Source organism: Danio rerio, chromosome 16 (genome assembly GCF_052040795.2).
Source record: "Danio rerio strain M-AB ecotype USA chromosome 16, GRCz13ab, whole genome shotgun sequence".
NCBI classification, from domain to species: Eukaryota; Metazoa; Chordata; class Actinopteri; order Cypriniformes; family Danionidae; genus Danio; species Danio rerio.
Window position 1 is genome coordinate 43640423 of NC_141036.1, and position 20971 is coordinate 43661393.

Genomic DNA, 20971 nt, shown 5'->3' on the forward strand with positions numbered 1-20971 from the left:
TTTTTACTTGTCAACATAAAGGCGCCTTGTTTTCGGCTTATAAAGCATGTATGCACATTAATGCAATAGCATATTTAAACAACAAAACTGTTTACAAAAAGTCTACATATGTGCGCGTTGTTGTTGTCTTTTCATCACGCAGCACGCGCACTTGAACCGCGAGGGAGAGAGAGGAAACCATCAGGACATATTCTTTAAAATAATGATTTCTATTAATAATGTAAAAGGTTTTGTGATTATAATAATAACAGCGGGGCATTAAATAAATGCATATTTAATGCAATTTGAGGAAGTCTGCGATATTTATTTGACGGAAGAAAAAACATGATTGGAAAAAAACAGCCTATGCCAGTTATTAAAAAGAATCAGTCAGTATTTTGATTTGTAATATAAATTAATTATTTAAATGAAAATAATTTAGGGCAGTCCTATTTATTTTATTCATTTTATTTAGATTATTCTGCTCTTCTGTGCTAAACACTGCAGGTGCGTGAAGATGCTTTGTTGTTCTGTTCTGTTATTAATATGCTAGCATTTAAAAATAAATCAGTAGCCTATTTTAAAATGCAATATTTAATGTGTCAGACACAAAATAGACACGTCAATTTGTTTAATATAAAATTTATAGTAATCTGACCAGTTAACCATTAATAACCAATTAATGAGCGGCGGTTGTCGGTTAGCAAAATTAACCGAAATGAGCATCCCTAGCAGCCATTTAATTTACTTTTTCTATGTAAGAGAACTTGATTGAAAAAGAATTTTCAACATGCTTGAACCATCTACACAATGGAGTTTAGTTCTGTTTGGTTTTTCAACAGTATTTTGTTACAAAGAAAACAAAAGTAATATAGCTTTGGCTATTTATTTATTTTATATATGGCTATTTATATTGTAATAATTTGCATAGTTAATATTGTTCTTTGATGTTTAGTTTATAAAAAATTTTCAAATCTTATTTAATAAAAAATCGTTTTTTAAAATCTTTTTTTTTCCCACCCCACACGAAAAAAAAATCGTGATACGAACCGAATCGTGGGTCAAAAATCGTGATACGAACCGAATCGTGGGTTTGGTGTATCGTTACAGCCCTAGCATTAAAGCATTTTAAATGCACTTAATGGTGGCATTTAATCAAAAATGGAGGCATACAGGGTGATTCGAAAAAAATACCACATCTTTGAAAATCTGTATTTAATCAAAGAAACATGATGAGACCTTGAGTAATTAATCAATGTGAAAAATATTAAGCATAATATTTTATTATATGAATTTTTAATGTATATTAAATAATGAAATGTTAAGTGTATAATATAAAAAATCAAACAAGTTAGATATAATTATGTGTAAAATATAAGTATTCATTAAATATTATATATATATATATATATATATATATATATATATATATATATATATATATATATATATATATATACATATATATATATATATATATATATATATATATATATATATATATATATATGTGTGTGTGTGTGTGTGTGTGTGTGTGTGTGTGTGTGTGTGTGTTTGTGGAAAATCTGTTATTTATGAAATAATCAGATTAAAATATGTCATAATTTATATTTTTATAAGTGGGCATAGACTCATTTTTTATCTAGATTAATCTTGGAATAAAGTTAAATTAATCTGGAAATCTTGGAAAACAGTGATTTTTGATCACCTTAATCCGACTAAAGTCATAACTGAACTAAACAGAAATGGAATAATTAAGACGTGGAGTATGCATATATTAGTGGCATTAATGAAGTAAACACCGCAATCAAACTATTACCGTCATGGAGGAATTTTCCACAGACACACACACATCGCGAAATGCTGAATTTTTTTTCTTTCCACTTGGCTTGCGTTATTGAATTCCATTACATTACACCAGTCCTTACTCCTTTTTGGTGTCTAATACCTCAGTTTGTCACAAGGGCATGAATGAAATGTTCATGAGTTAAAGTGAAACTGCTGAGCAGCAGTTAAAGTCAGACATCCTGCTGATTTGACGGCTCATCAGTCTGGTATACATCCGCGCTAAAATATCAAGGTGAAAGTCATCATGGCTTGCGTAGAATAGACCCAGCTCCCAACCCAACTTTAAGAATAGAATAATGGCGATATTTTTTCTTTATCCCACGATAAGAGTCTTGCGTTAATGCCGTTGACGGCCCACCACTAATATTTGTTGCTATATAATAATAGATCAAAATTATGAATGTATATTCTGAAATGTTCAACATTTTGCTATAATTATGTGTAGAATGTAAATACGTAATAAATGTATTATTATTATTGTTATTATTATTATTATTATTATATAAAAGAAATAAAATACTAAAATAAAAATCCATAGTTAATCAATCATGTCAAATAAACTGTGAAGAACTGTAGGATTTACATAATTTCTATACTTCATTCATTTATACAATGATGTTTCAGAATTGAAGAGCAGAATGCTGAGCAGCTCACTTCAGTCAAGGCCGAGCATCGTAAAGAGATTGAGCATCTTCTGGCTCGTCATGCCCTTGAGCATTCCTCCTCCAGAGTGGCTGAACTCACCAGTCAACTCAACACACAAGAGGTCTGCACTTAAACTAATGAACTCTTCAACATGACTGTTTATATGGCTGTGTGCAACAATTGGCACTGTACAGTATCTCACCTTGACACTACAAACAAACACCAAAGCCATTGGTTTGTTTCACTAAAAAAGAACTGATATAATTTGACTGCATCTTGAATCACTTTGAATCTTGAATCTTTGTTATTTCACTATTCAGATCATAGTAAAACATTTACAAGGGCAAGTAAAGGAGCTCCAGGGAACCAAAGAAGCTCTGGCTGTGACGAAGCTCAGGGAGGAGACCCTGCAGAATCAGGTAAAGTCTGACTTTACTGAGGTTTGGTGATTTCAGTTTCTGTAAACACAAGGTTTTTCATTTGCTTTCTGCTTTTTTGCTTTCTTTTTCTGTGCATCAATAGCTGTCTAAACTTCTAGAAGAGCTGAAAGAGGCCAAAGAAGCCCACAGTCCTAAACTAAAACACTTCACTAGCCTAGAGCAAAAAATTCAGTCCATGGAGTTCAGATACAGTCAACGAGAGAAACAACTTCAGCAGGTAAAACACCCACACATTCTTCTATATGTGCTATACTGTTCAAAAGTATTGAGTCAGAAAGATTTGTTTATAGTCATAAGGTGATAGGTCACCCAAAAATGAACATTTCCTCATTGTTTACTCGAGTGGTTCTAAACTCGAGGTTCTAAACTTTAGAACACTAGAGTGGTTCTAAACTTTTATGATGTTATTTCTACTGCAGATGCCTTATACTGTTTCAAGACATAAAAAAATGTGATCCATGTATACTGTATTAGTAACCAAACACCAACCAAAGTACACCCACCCTATCCCTGACAGAGCATAAAAACATATGCATACATATATATATATATATATATATATATATATATATATATATATATATATATATATATATATATATATATATATATATATATATATATAATGAAAAGGGCAATTTGTAAAATACATTAAGAAAATGACAGTTCAACTTGTACACTGCCTTACAGAAGTCTTGTCGTCGATCCCAATTGTAAGAGCAACAAATAATGACTTGATTTCTAGTTGATCATTTGGAAAAGTAGCAAAAGGTAGTTATTTCCGATGGATGAATCATCTGTTGAACTGCATCCCAATCATTACAAATAAAGACCTATTTGAACTCGCATGAACCAACATTCTCGTAGAAATCAGTCAAGTTTGGTGAAGGAAAAATCATGGTTTGTGGTTACATTCAGTATGGGGCGTGCGAGATATCTGCAGAGTGGATGTCAACATCAGCAGCCTGAGGTATCAAGACATTTGTGCTGCCCATTACATTACAAACCACAGGAGAGGGCAAATTCTTCAGCAGGATAGCGCTCCTTCTCATACTTCAGCCTCCACATCAAAGTTCCTGAAAGCAAAGAAGGTCAAGGTGCTCCAGGATTGGCCAGCCCAGTCACCAGACATGAACATTATTGAGCATGTCTGGGGTAAGATGAAGGAGGGGGTATTTAAGATGAATCCAAAGAATCTTGATGAACTCTGCGAGTCCTGCAAGAAGGCTTTCTTTGCCATTCCTTTGACTTTATTAATAAGTGATTTGAGTCATTGCAGAGATGTATGGATGCAGTCGTTCAAGCTCATGGGAGTCATACACAATATTAATTCTTTTTCCACTGCAGCATGACTTAATATTGTGTAATTTACATTGTTTCTGTTAAGTGGCAAGACTTTTGTCTAAGCAAAGTCAGACCTTACTGTCCTATTTAAATAATAAAAAAATCAAGGCATGATCATATTTTAGTTTGGTAAAAATTGGTGTTTCCATCAACTAATTTTAATGCGCTTATGCGAAATGCATGGAAACATAGCTAATGGCTACCAGTATACAACATTTTTCTAAATATTTTCTTTTGTGTTCATTGGAGAAAAAAAAGGACAGACAGACAGACGAAACATAGATAGATAGATAGATAGATAGATAGATAGATAGATAGATAGATAGATAGATAGATAGATAGATAGATAGATAGATAGATAGATAGATAGATAGATAGATAGATAGATAGATAGATAGATAGATAGATAGATAGATAGATAGATAGATAGATAGATAGATAGATAGATAGATAGATAGATAGATAGATAGATAGATAGATAGATAGATAGATAGGTTTTTTAATGCAATTTCTTAATGTGCAATGGCCTTATTGTTTGTCATTACTGTACTGGAAGACTGGTGTTAGTCATCTAGTTCTGTGTTCCTGTGCAGCACATTGTTGTTTGCAATGGATCTGGACATCATTGTGATTGACAGCCTGTGCGCTGTGCTGTGATTGAGAACACTGATGTTAGATGGTGTTCTGATGCAGGTAATTGCAGACACACGGCGGGTGGTGGAACAGGAGCAACAGAGTGAGGTGGAGCGCTGGAGGAAGCTCGCTCAAGGAAGAGCCAAAGAGCTGGAAGCATTTAGAATGGAGCTGGACTCAATACTGGACGTCCTCCGAGAGCTTCAGCGACAGGGGGTAGTCATACCCATGCCAGAACACACATCCACTAACACACACACATACCTGCCACTCCGATCCTGAAAAAAACTGGAATCATTGATGTGTGGAAGCAAGGGAAGGGGGTGTATTTATATTAGTTTTTTATATAGATTATTTAATTATTGCTGAGAAACATGCAGGGTAAGCACCATCAAATACAAAGCTTTTGGTGTTCGTAACTAGGATTTTGTATTAAAGTGAATTAATGTTTGCACAATTTGTCTTTCTTCCCGCTTGGTTGCTTTTACAACATCCTCTTGAGCAAACAAACCTAGAATGATTGTTGATGCACCACCCACATGAAGTTCTGATCTCCAAATCCCAGCCCAAAAGTACATTTACACAACAATATCGCAGACGTCACGATTTATTACTTGCTTTAATGCTGGGCTCAAAGGACACCGTTTGAATGCTAATGAGCTACTAAAAGAACAACTTGCGTAAGTGGCTGGAGATGGAGCTGCTGGGTTGCATGATGATTATTAAGAGCTGATCAACATGCAGCACTGTTTATAAACACCAAGGGTCCTGGCAATATATTATTTAATTGGGCACACGGGATACATTTGCGGAGAGGTCATGGAGTATACAAAAAAACATTTAAAAGGGGAAGTTTACTTTTTAAAGGAAAATTATTGCCTTTCAAAAGTGAAGCTGCCATAATTTTAAATAAATTAGGCTTTTGATGACTCAATCACAGAACTGATAATATTCTAAGCTGGAGCTTGTGTGAGATTTGATGTCTGTTCAGAACTCAGCTTAACTGTCACGTATCTAAATGATTCATTATCTGTCTGCCAGCTTTAGTGTATAATTATGTCATTTAGTATACCTCAAAAGTCACATCTATTAAAATTTGTCCTCAGGCAAGCTTGTTTATATCTTGTCAGTAGATAATGATAGAATTAATCATTTTAACATCTTCCGTTTTTAAATGCTAAAACAGTAAGGGCCCTATCGTACTCCCATCGCAATAAGGCGTGTTTGGTGCGATTTGTTCAGACCAGCACAACTCTAGTTTTCACATTTTCACCAGGTTGTTTAAATGGAAAATCCATGTGTGCCGCTTTGTGGACTCATGGGGAAATCTGTTCTAAAATAAAGGTGTGTTAATGCGCATTGTTGGCACGTTGCTGTTTTGAAGAACTGAAATAGACCGCGGCATTGATCATCGAAAACAGGTCTAAAGTCCAGCGCAGAGTATGTTAGTTATGGGCCTATGTGGGTTTGAACGCGTACACATTGCTTAATACACACAGGATGTACAGCAATAAACATATAGCTTTACATATGGAAAAAAAATTGAGAATTAAAATCTTACAAAAATTAATACTTTTTTTACATAAATATTTAAACCACTGCCTCCATGCCTTCTTCATGCCTCTATGATTTTTTTTTTTTTTCAGTTTAATATTTATATAACAGGGCGAGGCAGTGGCGCAGCAGGTAGTGCTGTCGCCTCACAGCCAGAAGGTTGTTGGGTCGCTGGTTCGAACCTCGGCTCAGTTGGCGTTTCTGTGTGGAGTTTGCATGTTCTCCCTGCCTTTTCCTCCGGGTGCTCCGGTTTCCCCCACAGTCCAAAGACATGCGGTACAGGTGAATTGGGTAGGCTAAATTGTCCGTAGTGTATGAGTGTGTGTGTTAATGTGTGTGTGTGGATGTTTCCCAGAGATGGGTTGCGGCTGGAAGGCCATCCGCTGGATAAGTTGGCGGTTCATTCCGCTGTGGCGACCCCGGATTAATAAAGGGACTAAGCCAACAAGAAAATAATTGAATTTCTATTACATATCATATTTAAATTTGTTTTAATAAAAACAAGTTCAGATTTGTCCAACTGTAGGGTTTTGCTGCCATATTGCATCACTAGATGGGTCATAAGTAAAAGACGTGCATTTGTATATAACTCCACACTTAATTATTATTGTTCATTTATTTGTTTGCTGGAAATTAGACCTGAATTTATAAATAGTTTTGAAACAAATCTTTGCGCTTAACAAACTAAATGAAATATGTAGGCTAATGGACGTCTTCAGTGGGGCTAGTTTCCATCATTTTCTTATTTCATGAAAGTAAAGAAGTAAAGAGTAAAAGTAAAATTAAGAGAACTCAAAGAGGCTGAATGGAGGAGGCTCGTCCTTTATCCTCGCTGCAGATAATCTGTTTAACTATTTTCTCGCTGGTGAAGCATTAAGTTTTTACACTTACAAAGTCCGCCATGTAAATGGCAAATGCGCCATGGCATGACGCAACTGACTCCTAAAGAGAATGGGAAATGAGACTCTTGTTTAATGCACGTTATGCTCAAAACACAGCCATAACTCGTTAAGAGAATAAGCACATCCCTGTTTGACCATGTGCCAGGGCGCAGAGCATATCCTTTCTTAAAATAGCAAAAATGTATTTGGACAAACCATTCGCTTTAGACTTTGCGCCTAGATCGTTAAAATAAAGGCCTAGGAGTGTAACGAGATATCGTGTAATGAGATCTCGCACGATTAAATCGGGACGAGATTTCTTGTTCCATGTTGCTGATTAACTGGTGAATTTTTTAAAAATAAATACCAAAAATGACATAATTTTTTATTATTTCAATTTGTGGAAAGGAGTTCAATTTCTAATGTGAAATTGTAGAGGGAAGAAGCTAGTTAGTACAGTTTAAAGCAAAACATTTTGCAGTGTTTGCATGTTCTTTACTACACAGAATCTGTTAAAAGTAAAATAACATTACAAGTTGATTTCAAAACGCACCTAAATTGTTTTGCATCTTGTGATTTATTTTTTTATTTTTTTAGTTGAATAAAAATCAATTTTCCATTCATATTAGCAAATATTTTTCTAATATTTAAAATTATATAAAAATATTTTTTTCCATTCTTGTATATTAACCAAATATTTAGTAGTGTTTGCATGTTCTTTACTGCATTGAATTTAAATAGAAGTAAAATAAATTCAATACAAGATTTAAAACAACAATATATATATATATATATATATATATATATATATATATATATATATATATATATATATATATATATATATATATATATATATATATGTATATATATATATATATATATATATATATATATATATATATATGTGTGTGTGTGTGTGTGTGTGTGTGTGTGTGTGTATGTGTGTGTGTGTGTGTATATGTGTGTGTGTGTGTGTGTATATATATATATATATATATATATATATATATATATATATATATATATATATATATAGTTGAATAAAACACTATTTTGCATTCATATATTTCACCATTGAAGATTTTTTTTAAATCTCGTCTCGTTCTTGTGGAGTAAGCGTCTCGTCACACCCCTATAAATTTGTATGTGATTCCATAGTTAAAATAAAATAAAGTATCGTTTTAAACAACATTTCTATTTTTATGTAGTGATAAATAGTGCATTCTAATGACAAAAAAATCACGTGAGGTAGTCACTAAGGTTTTCTGAGTGGTTGCTAGGTAGCAACTCTCTGATCCAAGTCAAAAAGTCACCCGCTTAATATGTCAGCTGAAAATGGAAATTCAGATAAAAGTAATACCAAGCGTGCTGATTCGAGGCATTGCTTATGGTCTAGGGATTTGTTATGGAAACATTTTTGCCAATGTCACCACAGTAAGCTTTGCGCTGAATTTTATTGGCATATAGGTGTTCAATAAAACAAGAGACAGAAGTATAGTGCTGAATTGCTCCAGCAGCTCAGCCAGCTGTGTTCAGACAACCACAGAGAGTTAGTATGCATGTATGCTGCAGATTTCCAGCAGAAAGCCACTGATTCAGCTGACAGGTGCAGACAGAGAGCTATTTTCTACTCAGGCATTTGCTCACAAAAACAAGCCCGGAGAACCAGGCAGTGCAATACCAAATTGCTGCAATTTTTGCCATTAGGCTACATAAGTACAAAGCTGCATAAAGCATCTTCCAATCGCACTTGAAGAGATTTTTTTTAAATCATTCTCTCAATGGTAATGACATTGTAAGACATTGCATTCTGCTGGAATTGCTTCCTAGAGCTGTCCTTGAATGGATTTTGTTGTTTTTCTTCTTTAAACATGTCTTTGTTTCAAGACTTCTTACAGTAGGCTTCTCAACAGTCTTTCAACATGCTGTCAAGAATACATTCGCAAAATGTTTTTGATCTTTCAAACTGACATCATGGCCTCCCCGTAGTCAGAAAATAGCTCAGCCTTGAATATTGTGCATCACACTCCACTTTAAGAGAACATAGGCTGAGTGATGGAGCCGTAATGAGTGATTAAAGGCATCAATGTTTAGTTTTAATCAATGATATGATGAGTACAGCGTGGACGGGCCTCCTCCATTATAATTGGTGGATCGCCCAGTAGTAAATCTTCATCCCCCAGTGCGGAGTTCAGTTCTGAGTTCACAAAGTTGGGGATGTTAAAATGTGCCAGGAGTGCTGCCTCCCGTTCTGCCCTGCTCTCAAGAACCATGTTTTGGACGACTAGGCCAACCTCTTCCACTTGGCCTCTGGAGTTGCCAATGCCTGATCGTCCATGGGTGAGAGCGCCAGCATCAGTGGCGGCTCTGCCTCCTTCTCGCTCTTCTTCATTAATGTAGCAGTGAAAAAGAGAGCGTGACTCCTCCAGCAGTGGGCGAGAGAGGCCCGTTCGGCCATCTGTTTCACGTTGGCAGCCTAAACCGTCAGCACAGCTGGTCAGGCGCATCCGCTTCTCGTAAGGCTCGGCTGCCCTGAGGGATTAAAACAGGGATATTGAACTTCAATGCTGTGTTCCAATTCACTTACTTATAAAAGGCCATAGAAACATGTAGTTGTTGGTGAAGGAAATGTGCATGCTTTTGTGTGTGTAACAGAAGCTTTGGGACAAATTACTTTGTCATTAATGGAGTGTTCAGTTGCTTAGTTCATGCACTGTCAGTCATTCTCTCACATTCTTAACCCTTGTGTACTGTTGTGGATGTTTTTTTCCACTTTGGGGTGATTTTGTAGCTTAATTTGGCTACAAGTTTTTTTTCTGTTTTTAAGCAAATGAAATGATTTTTGGTGACAACTTATTCTGACATATTTTGGAAAAATAATTTAGACTTTGTTTTGTTTTGTTTTAATACAATCTGGGCAAATTTACTACCCTTTCATTACGATTGTGGCTTTTTTTTTTTTTTTGGCCCATTGACTTCCATTAAAACTCCATTTTTTTTACTTTTTATCATCAATTACAATGCAAAAAAGATTAAAAGTTTCTGGCTTTTTTATAGAACATAATGTATACCTGTGTGTGTGTGTGAGAGAGAGAGAGAGAGAGAGAGAGAGTGTGAGGCTACATTCACACTGAGGCTTAATGCTCAGTCTGATTTTTTTTCTCAGATCCAATTTTTTGCATAGCTGTTTTGTGGCTAATATATTGTATAAAAGTATAGTTACGAACAGCACAAAATGTACAGTTATGCACACAATGTGTATACTGTATGAAGTAAGTACTTTGTGGTTAGAAAGATTATGCTTAATATGATTATTGCCCTTTTCACAGACAGCCATGTTGTATTTCATTAACTGTAAAGGGTTGTTCTGCTACAACTAATGTGTATTTCGGCATTTGAAACCTAAGATAAGTCACTTGTGATTGAAAACTCTGATCATTTGTGATTTATGACAACTGTGCTGTGCGTCTCTCTGACCACCGGTGTAGTGAACTCATCAAGGGTTAATGAGCAGCCGCAGACTGAACTGTAAAGGCGGAGTTGGTTTATATCTGTTTGCAGTGTTTTTTTTTTTGTTTTACTTCGCTATAAACATGGCACAAGCAGAAGGGGGTTTGGGTGCTTGAGCACCTTTTTTTCTCCTCCCTTTAAAGGAAAGTGCACACTGAAATGAATCCTTTGCGCACAGATCCCCTATCCGCAACACCCCCCGATGCTCTTCAGCTTTGCGATTAACCTATGCCTCAATTGTTAACCAGATTGCTTAACAAGCACCAGTTTTGTCTTATTTTATTTTATTTTTTTTCAAAATGAACAACCAACTTTCTGTGGTAAAGTAATTGCCCTGTGTGCCGTTTTACTATTCTGCTGAGGAGTAGTCTATGTTTGCAGCACAGAATGATGACGCATCTTCATCGAAGATTATGTAAAAGTCACATGAAATCCTACATAACTGTTCTCGCTGCGGGACCAAGGGGGGCCAAGTCAGAGCACTCACTCTGGTCCCCTGCGCTCTGCGATTGTGTGGGGAAATTCCAAATTGAACGAAAAACAAAACGATTACAATTGTCTTAAGATTGGCAATGAAAATTCAGGACACTGCAACCTGAATTGCAATACATACGAAAGTGGCACAGATCTTTAATAAAAAGATCAGATTTCATGCAGTTCGGGCTGTTCACACAGTCAAGACAAAAACAGATCTGAGTCATGTGTGGGCAAAAAAATCAGATTTGAGCCACATTTGCCTGCAGTGTGAATGTAGCCTAAGAGACCTTGGCACACTTACCTTGAAATATTAAAGAAAATCAAAAAAAGCACCACAGCTCTCAGAACATAGTATACATTTAAGTGTACTTATGCACACACACACACACACACTATAATTCTCCTGTTTTACTCCTTATAACACCATATAAAAGTCAGAAATGTTTTTTGTTTATTATCACATCATCAGCAACCTGTGTACTATGATGGGTGAAAATCTTAGGTGCTGGCTCCAGGCAGTGCGAAATACAATGACAGTGCAAAATACAAGAACATACTCCAAAATTAAAAAAAAAAATAATAATAATAATATATATATATATATATATATATATATATATATATATATATATATATATATATATATATATATATATATATATATACATATATATATATATATATATACATACAAAACAATACAATAAGCAATGTTGACAGTAATATGTAAGAGACAGTAAATACGTGAAAGAAAATAAATGCATTTAAAAAAAAACAATACAGAAGTGTAGGCACAGATAGACAAGTACACAGTCAAAAAGGTGCACACATTGTTTGACTGTTAGTGGAAAGTTATTGAAGGCAATATTGTTTTAGGCCTATCTGAAGGGTTAAGGGTGACAACTGATGATCAACAGTAAAAATTACAAACTTGACCTTTTCTCAACAGGAAAAACCATCAAGAATGCATGCTTATTTGCTGTCATGGCTTTGCAATGAAAAAACTTGTTATAATGAAAGTCAATTGGGGCAAAAAACTGAACATAACGAAAGGGTAGTCAATTTGAACAATACACTAGGGTTAACATTTCTCTTATAAATAATTTCTTATCATTTTGGAGATTTGGCTCCAATAGTAAAGAGTAAAAATGACAAATTTGACCTCTTCCCAAGTTCCCAACAGGAAAATCCACCAACAATCAAGAATGTAGGATTATATGCTGTCATGGCTTTGCAATCAAAAATGTAGTTATAATGGAAGTCAATGGGGCAAAAACAGCCACGAACAAAACGAAATGGTAGCCAATTTGAACAGCACACAAGGGTTAACATTTTTTTTTATAATTAATTTCTTAGCATATCGTAAATGAGGCTGTATATTAGTCTGCTATTTGTATGTTATTGTTGCATAGAAATTGCTGCATGTTTGCATAATTGTGCATTTAAAAGCACAATTTTTAGTTTAACACTTTAGTAAGTTTTTTTTTTTTTTTTTTTTTTTTAATAGTACTTTAATATTGTACTTCCAATGTCACATCCAGTGTGCATTGTGTTTTGGGCAATATTAGTCATTAGAATGTGCACAGCTCTCCACTTTGAATAGATTTTTTTAATGGTTTGACCTTTGGAATGCTCACTTAAACACACTACGGTTTGGGGCATACTAATTCTTTTTTTGAATGCTATTTAGGACTGATAGTATGTGAATTGTCATGCAGCACAAGCCTCACAAGCAGGTTTATTCCCCTTTTTTAAACATCCAAGGATGCATGTGAAGCGTGGGTGCACCCTCATCTTAATTCTATCACCAATCTGTGTGTTTGTGTGAGCACGTATTCCTCTTTTCAACAATCTGCAAGAGGTTTCTGCTATGCGGTGTTAATGGATGACTCACATCTACAGAGCAGTTTAATTAAAAGTGCACTAAACAGACTGTCGGTCCGGCCCCTCAGCTTCCTCACTGCTCTGTTTGAAAAGAGTCTGGGGACTAATAGTGCTTGACTATTATAACTGAGTGTAATTATATGCAATAAACAATAAACGCCCTTTAAATTATTTCTCCAATAGATTTTAATGTAGAAAGAGGGCATTATTGGGCATGAATTAGCTTTTAGGTGATTTTTGGTTAGCTGATGGAGAATTTAGATAAACTGAGTTTGTTTATATGTGTGTGTGTGTGTTTGATTCATTTCAATATTTATATATATTTATTAAAAAACCTTTTCACATCTTAGCATCCTGAAGTATTTTATCCTTGTGCAAAAAGCACATCAAACAGTAATGGACTTGAAGTCTGAGTGAAGCAGCTTCTCAAAGAGCTTCTCTGTAGTTTCCTTCCACCTATTTTATGCATTTTGTTTTGGAATATCACATAAAAATGCTTTTTTGTTGTGCATGCATTTCAAAATGTGCATAAATATGTATGCACACAACTGAGGAGGATCTACTTATGAAATAAAATGTGCATAAACTGTAATTGAAACACATTTATGGAATGAATTTAAGCATGTGCATAAAAAAGTCATGTGATTCTGTTTCACATGTGATGATAGGAATGGGTACGGTGTGATGGCATTGTTGGATGTTCGAAAATGTCTTGGTCATTCTAAGAACCCTTAGACAATGTCCTTCAGCAGGGTGATTTGGTATTATTCCCTTCTAGAGCTGTCTTAAACGGTTGCACACCCAAAGAATGGTCTCGCACCTCCAAATGATATTTATTTGCTGTTCATTGCTTTTCATCTTTGTCTTCTGAGGCGCAATTTATTATATAAGAAAAAAGGCCCACAGTGGCTTCACCTAACATACCAATTTCTATTTTTATTTTTGATGCAGGGTCTTTAAATGTCTTAAATTTCAAAAACAATTTTTTTGTCTTTAAAAAGTCTTAAATTCACAAATATTTTCTTGTAGGTCTTAAATCATTTTAAACAGGTCTTAATTTTTCTCTGTCCAAGTAAAGCTACCCAATCGGACTGACATCCATCCAATTCATCCAACAATTCACCTTATTAAAACTTTTGTTTTTAAAATATTTAATTTTTTTATTGTAAGATCAGCAAGATCCAATTTACAAAAGCAGTTTTACTTTTTTACAGCAATTTATCTAAATCAAATTCCCTTATCAGGGAAAGAAAACTAAAAACAATTGCATGATTCCTCATGAATATAACAGAGCCATAAAATTAAGGTCACAATGGTCTTTAAAGGGTCTTAAATTTGACTTGATTAAAGCTGCAGAAACCCTGTGATAATTTCTACCTAGTTCTCGTTGACTCATTGGATGGAAAATAAGCTTTATTCGCAAATGTGATTGTTATGATCACCAGCGGTCGAGCAGTTGCAGATCACTGGAAAAACTACAATTTAGCCACTGAACCGCACTACAAATCCAAGAAGTCATTGCTCCAATCACTCCTGCCACAGCTGACAGTCACCCGGACACTGACACACACGGTGTCTATTTCAATCTATTTCACATATTTGAATGGAAACCTAGCTAGTGAGCCACTGCTCAGGCATCTAAAACATGTTCTTTCAGTTTTTTTTCTCATCTAATTCGAGACACAGAATCCCTGACAATATTCAAGATACAGCTAAAAAGACATTCTGCGACCAGTGAATTTTTCATCTCTGCTTTTTTCAATGTTTCTTAACCATTTGCTGTTCTAGCTTCTAGCCCAATTCTAAACATTCTCTGAAAGTTGGCATTAAAAGCTTTTGTGGTGCTCGTTCATGGTGAATTGCTAATTTAATTCCTTTATGAGCCCAAATTTGTGAGTTACTTTGTATAAAGGCATCTGCTAAATGAATACCGTAGGGTTTGACTTGGTTTACTCCATTGGAAATCAATTGGTTGGTTATACATTGGTTATGTTGTTGTATTGTATATACAGTGGAGATTACAGTTGGAGAACAGTTTCTTAAATTGCGTGGTACCTGCTACTTGAAGTGAAAGTGCATTTTTAAGCATCTTGCACCTAGATATTTATTTATTTTAAAAAGAACACTGATCAAAATTAGAGAACGCTTTCATATGCCTCACAGTTTTTTACATACAGTGTCTCAACATTTAGTAATTTTGACTGAAAGCCCACTGTGCAGTGTCCAGAAAAAATCAAAAGGCTAGAGAAGTGCTCCAAAATGCACTTTAGAGATTAAATTTTTATAGTATTTTGGGGACTAATATAAAATATTATGTTTGTCATCAAACTGGGGAAGGACTAAACCCTAAGTGAGTGTAGAAATTGGGGAAAGCTGGGGGTGAAGTGTCATAATTTGGTGGTGTTTTCTGAATGAGAGCGAGCGTTATTGTCAGATGTGTTTACATGTGAACCCTGGATGACAAAACCTATGTTGCACAGGGATATTTGTGCCAATTGCCAAAAATACATTGTATGGGTCAAAAAATTTGTTTTATTTTTTACCAAAAATAATTCTAATATTAAGATCATGTTCCAACATGAACATCTATCAAAATCAACTCAATTCATGAGTTATGAGTGTTGTGATCCCTTTAGATTCTAGGTTTTTAAATACAATTATCGGCCACTTTATTAGGTACAAAGGTCCTATTGCTCGTTTACGCAAATATCTAATCAGCCAGTCACATGGCAGAAACTCAATGCATTTAGGCATGTAGACATGGTCAAGACGATCTGCTGCAGTTCAAACTGAGCATCAGAATGGGGAAGAAAGGTGATTTAAGTGACTTAAAATGTGGCATGGTTGTTGGTGTCACATTCTAATGGGATTTTCATGCACAACCATCTCTAGTTTTTACAGAGAATGGTAAGAGAGAAAATATCCAGTAAGCGGCCGTTATGTGGGTGCAAATGCCTTGTTGATGCCAGAGGTCAGAGGAGAATGGCCAGACTGGTTCGAGCTCAAAGAAAGGCAACAGTAACTTAAACAACCACTCGTCCAACCTTGAGGCGTATGGACTACAGCAGCAGAAGACCACACCAGGTGCCACTTCTGTCAGCTAAGAACAGGTAACTGAGGCTACTGTTTGCACAGGCTCACCAAAATTGGGCAATAGAAGATGTGAATAATGTTGCCTGGCCTGATGAGTCTCGACTTCTGCTGATACATTTGGATGATAATGTCAGAATTTAGCATCAACAACATGAAAGCATGGACCCATTCTGCCTTTTATCAATGGTTCAGGCTGGTGGTGGTGGCGTAATGGTGTAATAATGGATATTTTCTTGGCACACTTTGGGCCCATTAGTGCCAATTGAGCATTGTGTCAACACCACATCCTACCTAAGTATTGTTGCTGACCAGGTCCATCTCTTTATGACCACAGTGGACCCATCTTCTGATGACTACTTCCAGTTTACTGTACTCAACTGGCCTCCACAATCACCAGACTTCAATCCAATAGAGCGGTTTTGGGATGTGGTGGAACGGGAGATTCACATCATAGATATGCAAACGATAAGTCTGCTCAAATTGCATGATGCTATCATGTCAACATGAACCTAAACTCTTAGGAATATTTCCTGTACTCCGAAGGCAATGGGAGTCCAACCTAGTACTAGTAAGGTGTACCTAATAAAGTGGCCGGTGAGTGTAGTTGTGTCTTGGACAGATATCCGTTATACATTAAAGGAAAGCTTATTTATTTAGCTTTTAGATTGTTTAAATCTCAATTATAAAAAAAATGCACTTATGTTTTCATGACAGTAGCTTCCACAGTCCAACAGAATGACAGTGACTGGACAAAACACAGATAATAACAAGTAAATGCAGCAGGAGCTGATCTGTAATGTGAGGGGATGTAGATGTTTATCAGAAGCTCTTTCTGCAACATGCACTTCATTTCCAGCATCCGTTACCCAATCAGCCAGAATTTTCATGCAGGTCAACAAGCTCCTGTCAAACAGCAAACCTGGTAAATCAGTATAGAGAATCTGAGAAAAGCTAAGCAGGGTTGAGTCTGGTCAATACCTGGATGAGAGACCACCTGGGAAAACTAGGCTGCTGTTAGAAGTGTTGCCCGTTGGATTTTGTGCTGCAGTGAAAAAAAACTAATTTGCTTCTAAATAGATTGCGGTTCGCCACCAGGACACACAGACAGAGATAATTGCTAAGTCTGTGTGTGTGTACATGCATAATGGTGCATTTGTGGATGTTAATAAACATGGATCGAATGAGAGAATAGATTTGATTAAAACTGCATGAGCTAAAACGGTTCTATACTGTATGTATCAAGGTTATAGTTGTCAGATTCATGCTAATTGGGTCGAGTTTCAGAACGCTGTCCGTTTAATCAAAGTTTGCTGAAAAGAATCTTTGTTGGTCTGAGAAAGCGTTACAACACTGGCCTAGCACTGAGCTAATGAGACAGGGAGGCCGCAAACACACGCTCACACACAGAGCTCTCCAAAGCAAAGGATAATGAGGCTACAAGGTGGCCAAAGCGCAGGCAGTGGGAAACAGAAAAGCTGACTCGGTTTAGTATGTCGTGCTTGTGGTGCAGATGTGAGAGAGAGAAATGACTCCATCGGGAGTTTACTCTGCCTCTGCTTCTGTTTGTTCTGTTCCGTCCTCGCAACCAAGCCTGACACACAAAGCTTACAGTTTATTGTGGGGGAAAGAAATACTTACTCCGGGTGTGGGGCTCCTGTTTTGGTCAGCAGAGTCAAAACAAAAAACATAAAGATAACAAAAACTGCAAGACCCACCCAGAAGCCGATCACAATGGAATCTGCAAGAGGAAAGAAATGGAGAAATGCTAATAAATGCTGACATTTGTACTTCAGACCTTTTCTGTTTGCTGCCTTTAGTAGTAGCATTACTCCCAAAATTACTTTAAAGCAATTTAAATTTAATATTTCTATTAGTAAATTTAGATTTTTAAATTGATAAACCCCAAATTACTTTTAAAGAGATTAAACAATTATATTAAATTATTAATAGTAATATTGGATCCCTATAATTATGTAATTATTATTATTTAAATAATAAAAATTATAAAATGTACTCAAAATTCTGTAATTACTTATAACAGAATCAATAATTACAATTATGATGTAATTATGTATACTAGGGCTGCACAATATATCGTTTCAGCATGGCTATCACAATTTAAAGTATATGCGAAGTTGAGTTTGTATTACAATTCATCATTTGCATGCGTTTTTGATGTCTGTGATTGTACATTGCATCTGGAAAGTATTCATATAGCGCTTCACTTTTACCACATTTTTTTATGCTATAGCCTTATTCTAAAATGGATTCAATTCCCGTATTTCCTCAGAATTCTACACACAATCCCCCATAATGACAACGTGAAAAAAAGATTTTTTGAAATTGTTGCAAATTTATTAAAAATAAAAAACCTGAAAAAGCACATGTACATAAGTATTCACAGCCTTTGCAGTGAAGCTCTAATTTGAGCTCAGGCACATTCTGTTTCCACTGATCATTCTTGAGATGTTTCAGCAGGAGTTCACCTGTGTTTAATTGGAGTTCACCTGTGGTAAATTCGGTTGACTGGACATCTTGAAAAGGCACACACCTGTCTTTATAAAGTCCCAGGGTTGACAGTGCATGTCAAATCACAAACCAAGCATGAAGACAAAGGAATTGTCTCTAGACCTCTGAGATAAGATTGTTTCGAGGCACAAGGCTGGGGAAGGTTACAGAAAAATTTCTGCTGCTCTGAAAGTTCCAATGAGCACAATGGCATCCATCATCTGTAAGTGAAAGATGTTTGGAGTCACCAGAATATTTTTCAGCAGCAGGAACTGGAAGACTAGTCAGGATAGAGGAAAAGATGAATGCAGCAATGTAGAGAGACATCCTGAATGAAAACCTGCTTTAGAGTTCTCTTGACCTCAGACTGGGGAGACATTTCTTCATCTAGCAGGACAATGACCCAAAGCACACTGCCAAAATATCAATGGAGTGGCACAACAACAACTCTGAATGTGCTTTAGTGGCCCAGCCAGAGCCCAGACCCAAATCCTTTTGAACATCTCTAGTGTAATCTGAAAATGGCTGTACACATCGCAGCTTCCCATCCAACCTGATAGAGCTTGAGAGGTCCTGCAAAGAGGAATGGGCAAACATTCCCAAAGACAGGTGTGCCAAGCTTGTGGCATCATATTCAAAAAGACTTGAGGCTGTAATTGCTACCAAATGTGCATCAACAAAGTATTGAGCAAAGGCTGTGAATACTGATGTCCATGTGATTTTTCTGTTTTTTTATTTTTAATAAATTTGCAACAATTTCAAAAAATCTTTTTTTCACATTGTCATCATGGGGTATTGTGTGAAGATAAATTAATTTAATCCATTTTGTAAATTAATTTAATCCATTTGGAATAAAATTGTAACATAAAAGATGTGGAAAAGGTGAGGCACCATGGATACTTTCCGGATGCAATGTATACATTTTTTTCTTGCTTTTTACTATTTTTGAAAATGATATTTAATATTTTTCCCTAACATATAAATTTGGGCTATTCATTTTTTAACCATTATCGTAAGTTATTTTGTTAGATTAGCTCCAGGGTGTTTTTAAGGTCAAAATGATTAGCCCCTTTAAGCTATTTTTTATTTCAATATTCTACAGAACAAACCATCATTATACAATAACTTGCCTAATTACCCCTACCTGCCTAGTTAACCCAATTAACCTAGTTAAGCCATTAAATGTATGGTTTAAAGCCATTAAAGTGTCTTGAAAAATATCTAGTCAATATTATGTACTGTCATCATGGCAAAGATAAAATAAAACAGTTATTAAAACTATTATGATTAGAAATGTGTTGTAAAAATTTTCTCTCCGTAAAACAGAAATTGGGGGAAAAAATAAACGGGGGGCTAATAATTCAGGGGGTTTAATAATTCTCTCCTCAACTGTATGATGGATATACTGTCAAGCCCAAAATTATTCATACCCCAGGGTGTATATACACACAACATATTCAATAAATTATTTTTATTTGCAAGATTAGAAAGATATCCTGCAAATAATAACATAACCTATATTCAAATATGATATGTAGTTTACATACATTTACAAAACATTTTTATATCTATAAACTTTTATTGTATTGATTACCCATTAAACACAGATCTATCTCTAAACATGCATTTTGTAGGTCTCAGTCACCAAAAAGATTGAGAAAACACAGCAAGCTCTAATAAAGCCCACTTAATGCAGCAGCAAAAAAAAAAAAATAGAAGACTTACATCGGTGTGCTTTTAGTCCTTCAAATGACACAGGCTCTTCATCGTCGTAGTATTCGTAGCTCCATTCATAATTGTGATTTGGGACACTGGTGCTGTTTGAAAGCTGGAACCTCGGCATCTTCAATCAAAGCTGATATTAGCCTCGCGCACTGGGAACAAACATCACAGCTCCGTGGCGCGCAGCAGTCAGTGTGCGCTTCACAATCATCTGCTGCATCCAGAGCTGAGAACACCAGCAGCTCTTTAACACTGATTTCATCCTTTATCCAGCGAGCATCTGAGCTAAAGGCGGTGTGTGTTGTGTGTGTGTGTGTGTGTGGTCTGTGTCTGTGCTCGTGAGCTCGTGCGGTCTCCACTGAATCTCCTCATCTGAATATACGATGAGATCACGCCTCTCATCCATCAACGCGCGCATGAATGGAGAGATTTCACACACCTCAGGGGGCA

General features: G+C 35.8%; 2 protein-coding genes across 27 annotated transcripts in view; one reads left to right on the forward strand and one right to left on the reverse strand.

The window, feature by feature from the left end:
- Positions 1 to 5346, forward strand: part of cep162 (centrosomal protein 162) — a 257947-nt gene extending 252601 nt beyond the window's left edge. For 24 of the 25 annotated variants that reach the window (XR_015510554.1, XR_015510551.1, XR_015510552.1 and 21 more), the window contains 4 exons: positions 2452 to 2593; positions 2793 to 2891; positions 2995 to 3129; positions 4950 to 5346. Coding sequence is in view for 20 of the 25 variants with exons in the window: in XM_087285983.1 (XP_087142109.1) it covers positions 2452 to 2593; positions 2793 to 2891; positions 2995 to 3129; positions 4950 to 5171 (598 nt within the window). In the remaining 5 variants the exon portion in view is untranslated. 25 annotated transcript variants of the gene reach the window in all.
- A 3347-nt stretch (positions 5347 to 8693) lies between these two features.
- On the reverse strand, positions 8694 to 20922 carry mrap2a (melanocortin 2 receptor accessory protein 2a). 2 transcript variants are annotated; one of them, NM_001424034.1, is given in 3 exon segments: positions 8768 to 9859; positions 17930 to 18029; positions 20525 to 20922. In NM_001424034.1, coding segments are annotated over 3 exon segments (654 nt in total). In that variant the 5' UTR covers positions 20643 to 20922; the 3' UTR covers positions 8768 to 9423.
- Between the last annotated feature and the right edge of the window lie 49 nt (positions 20923 to 20971).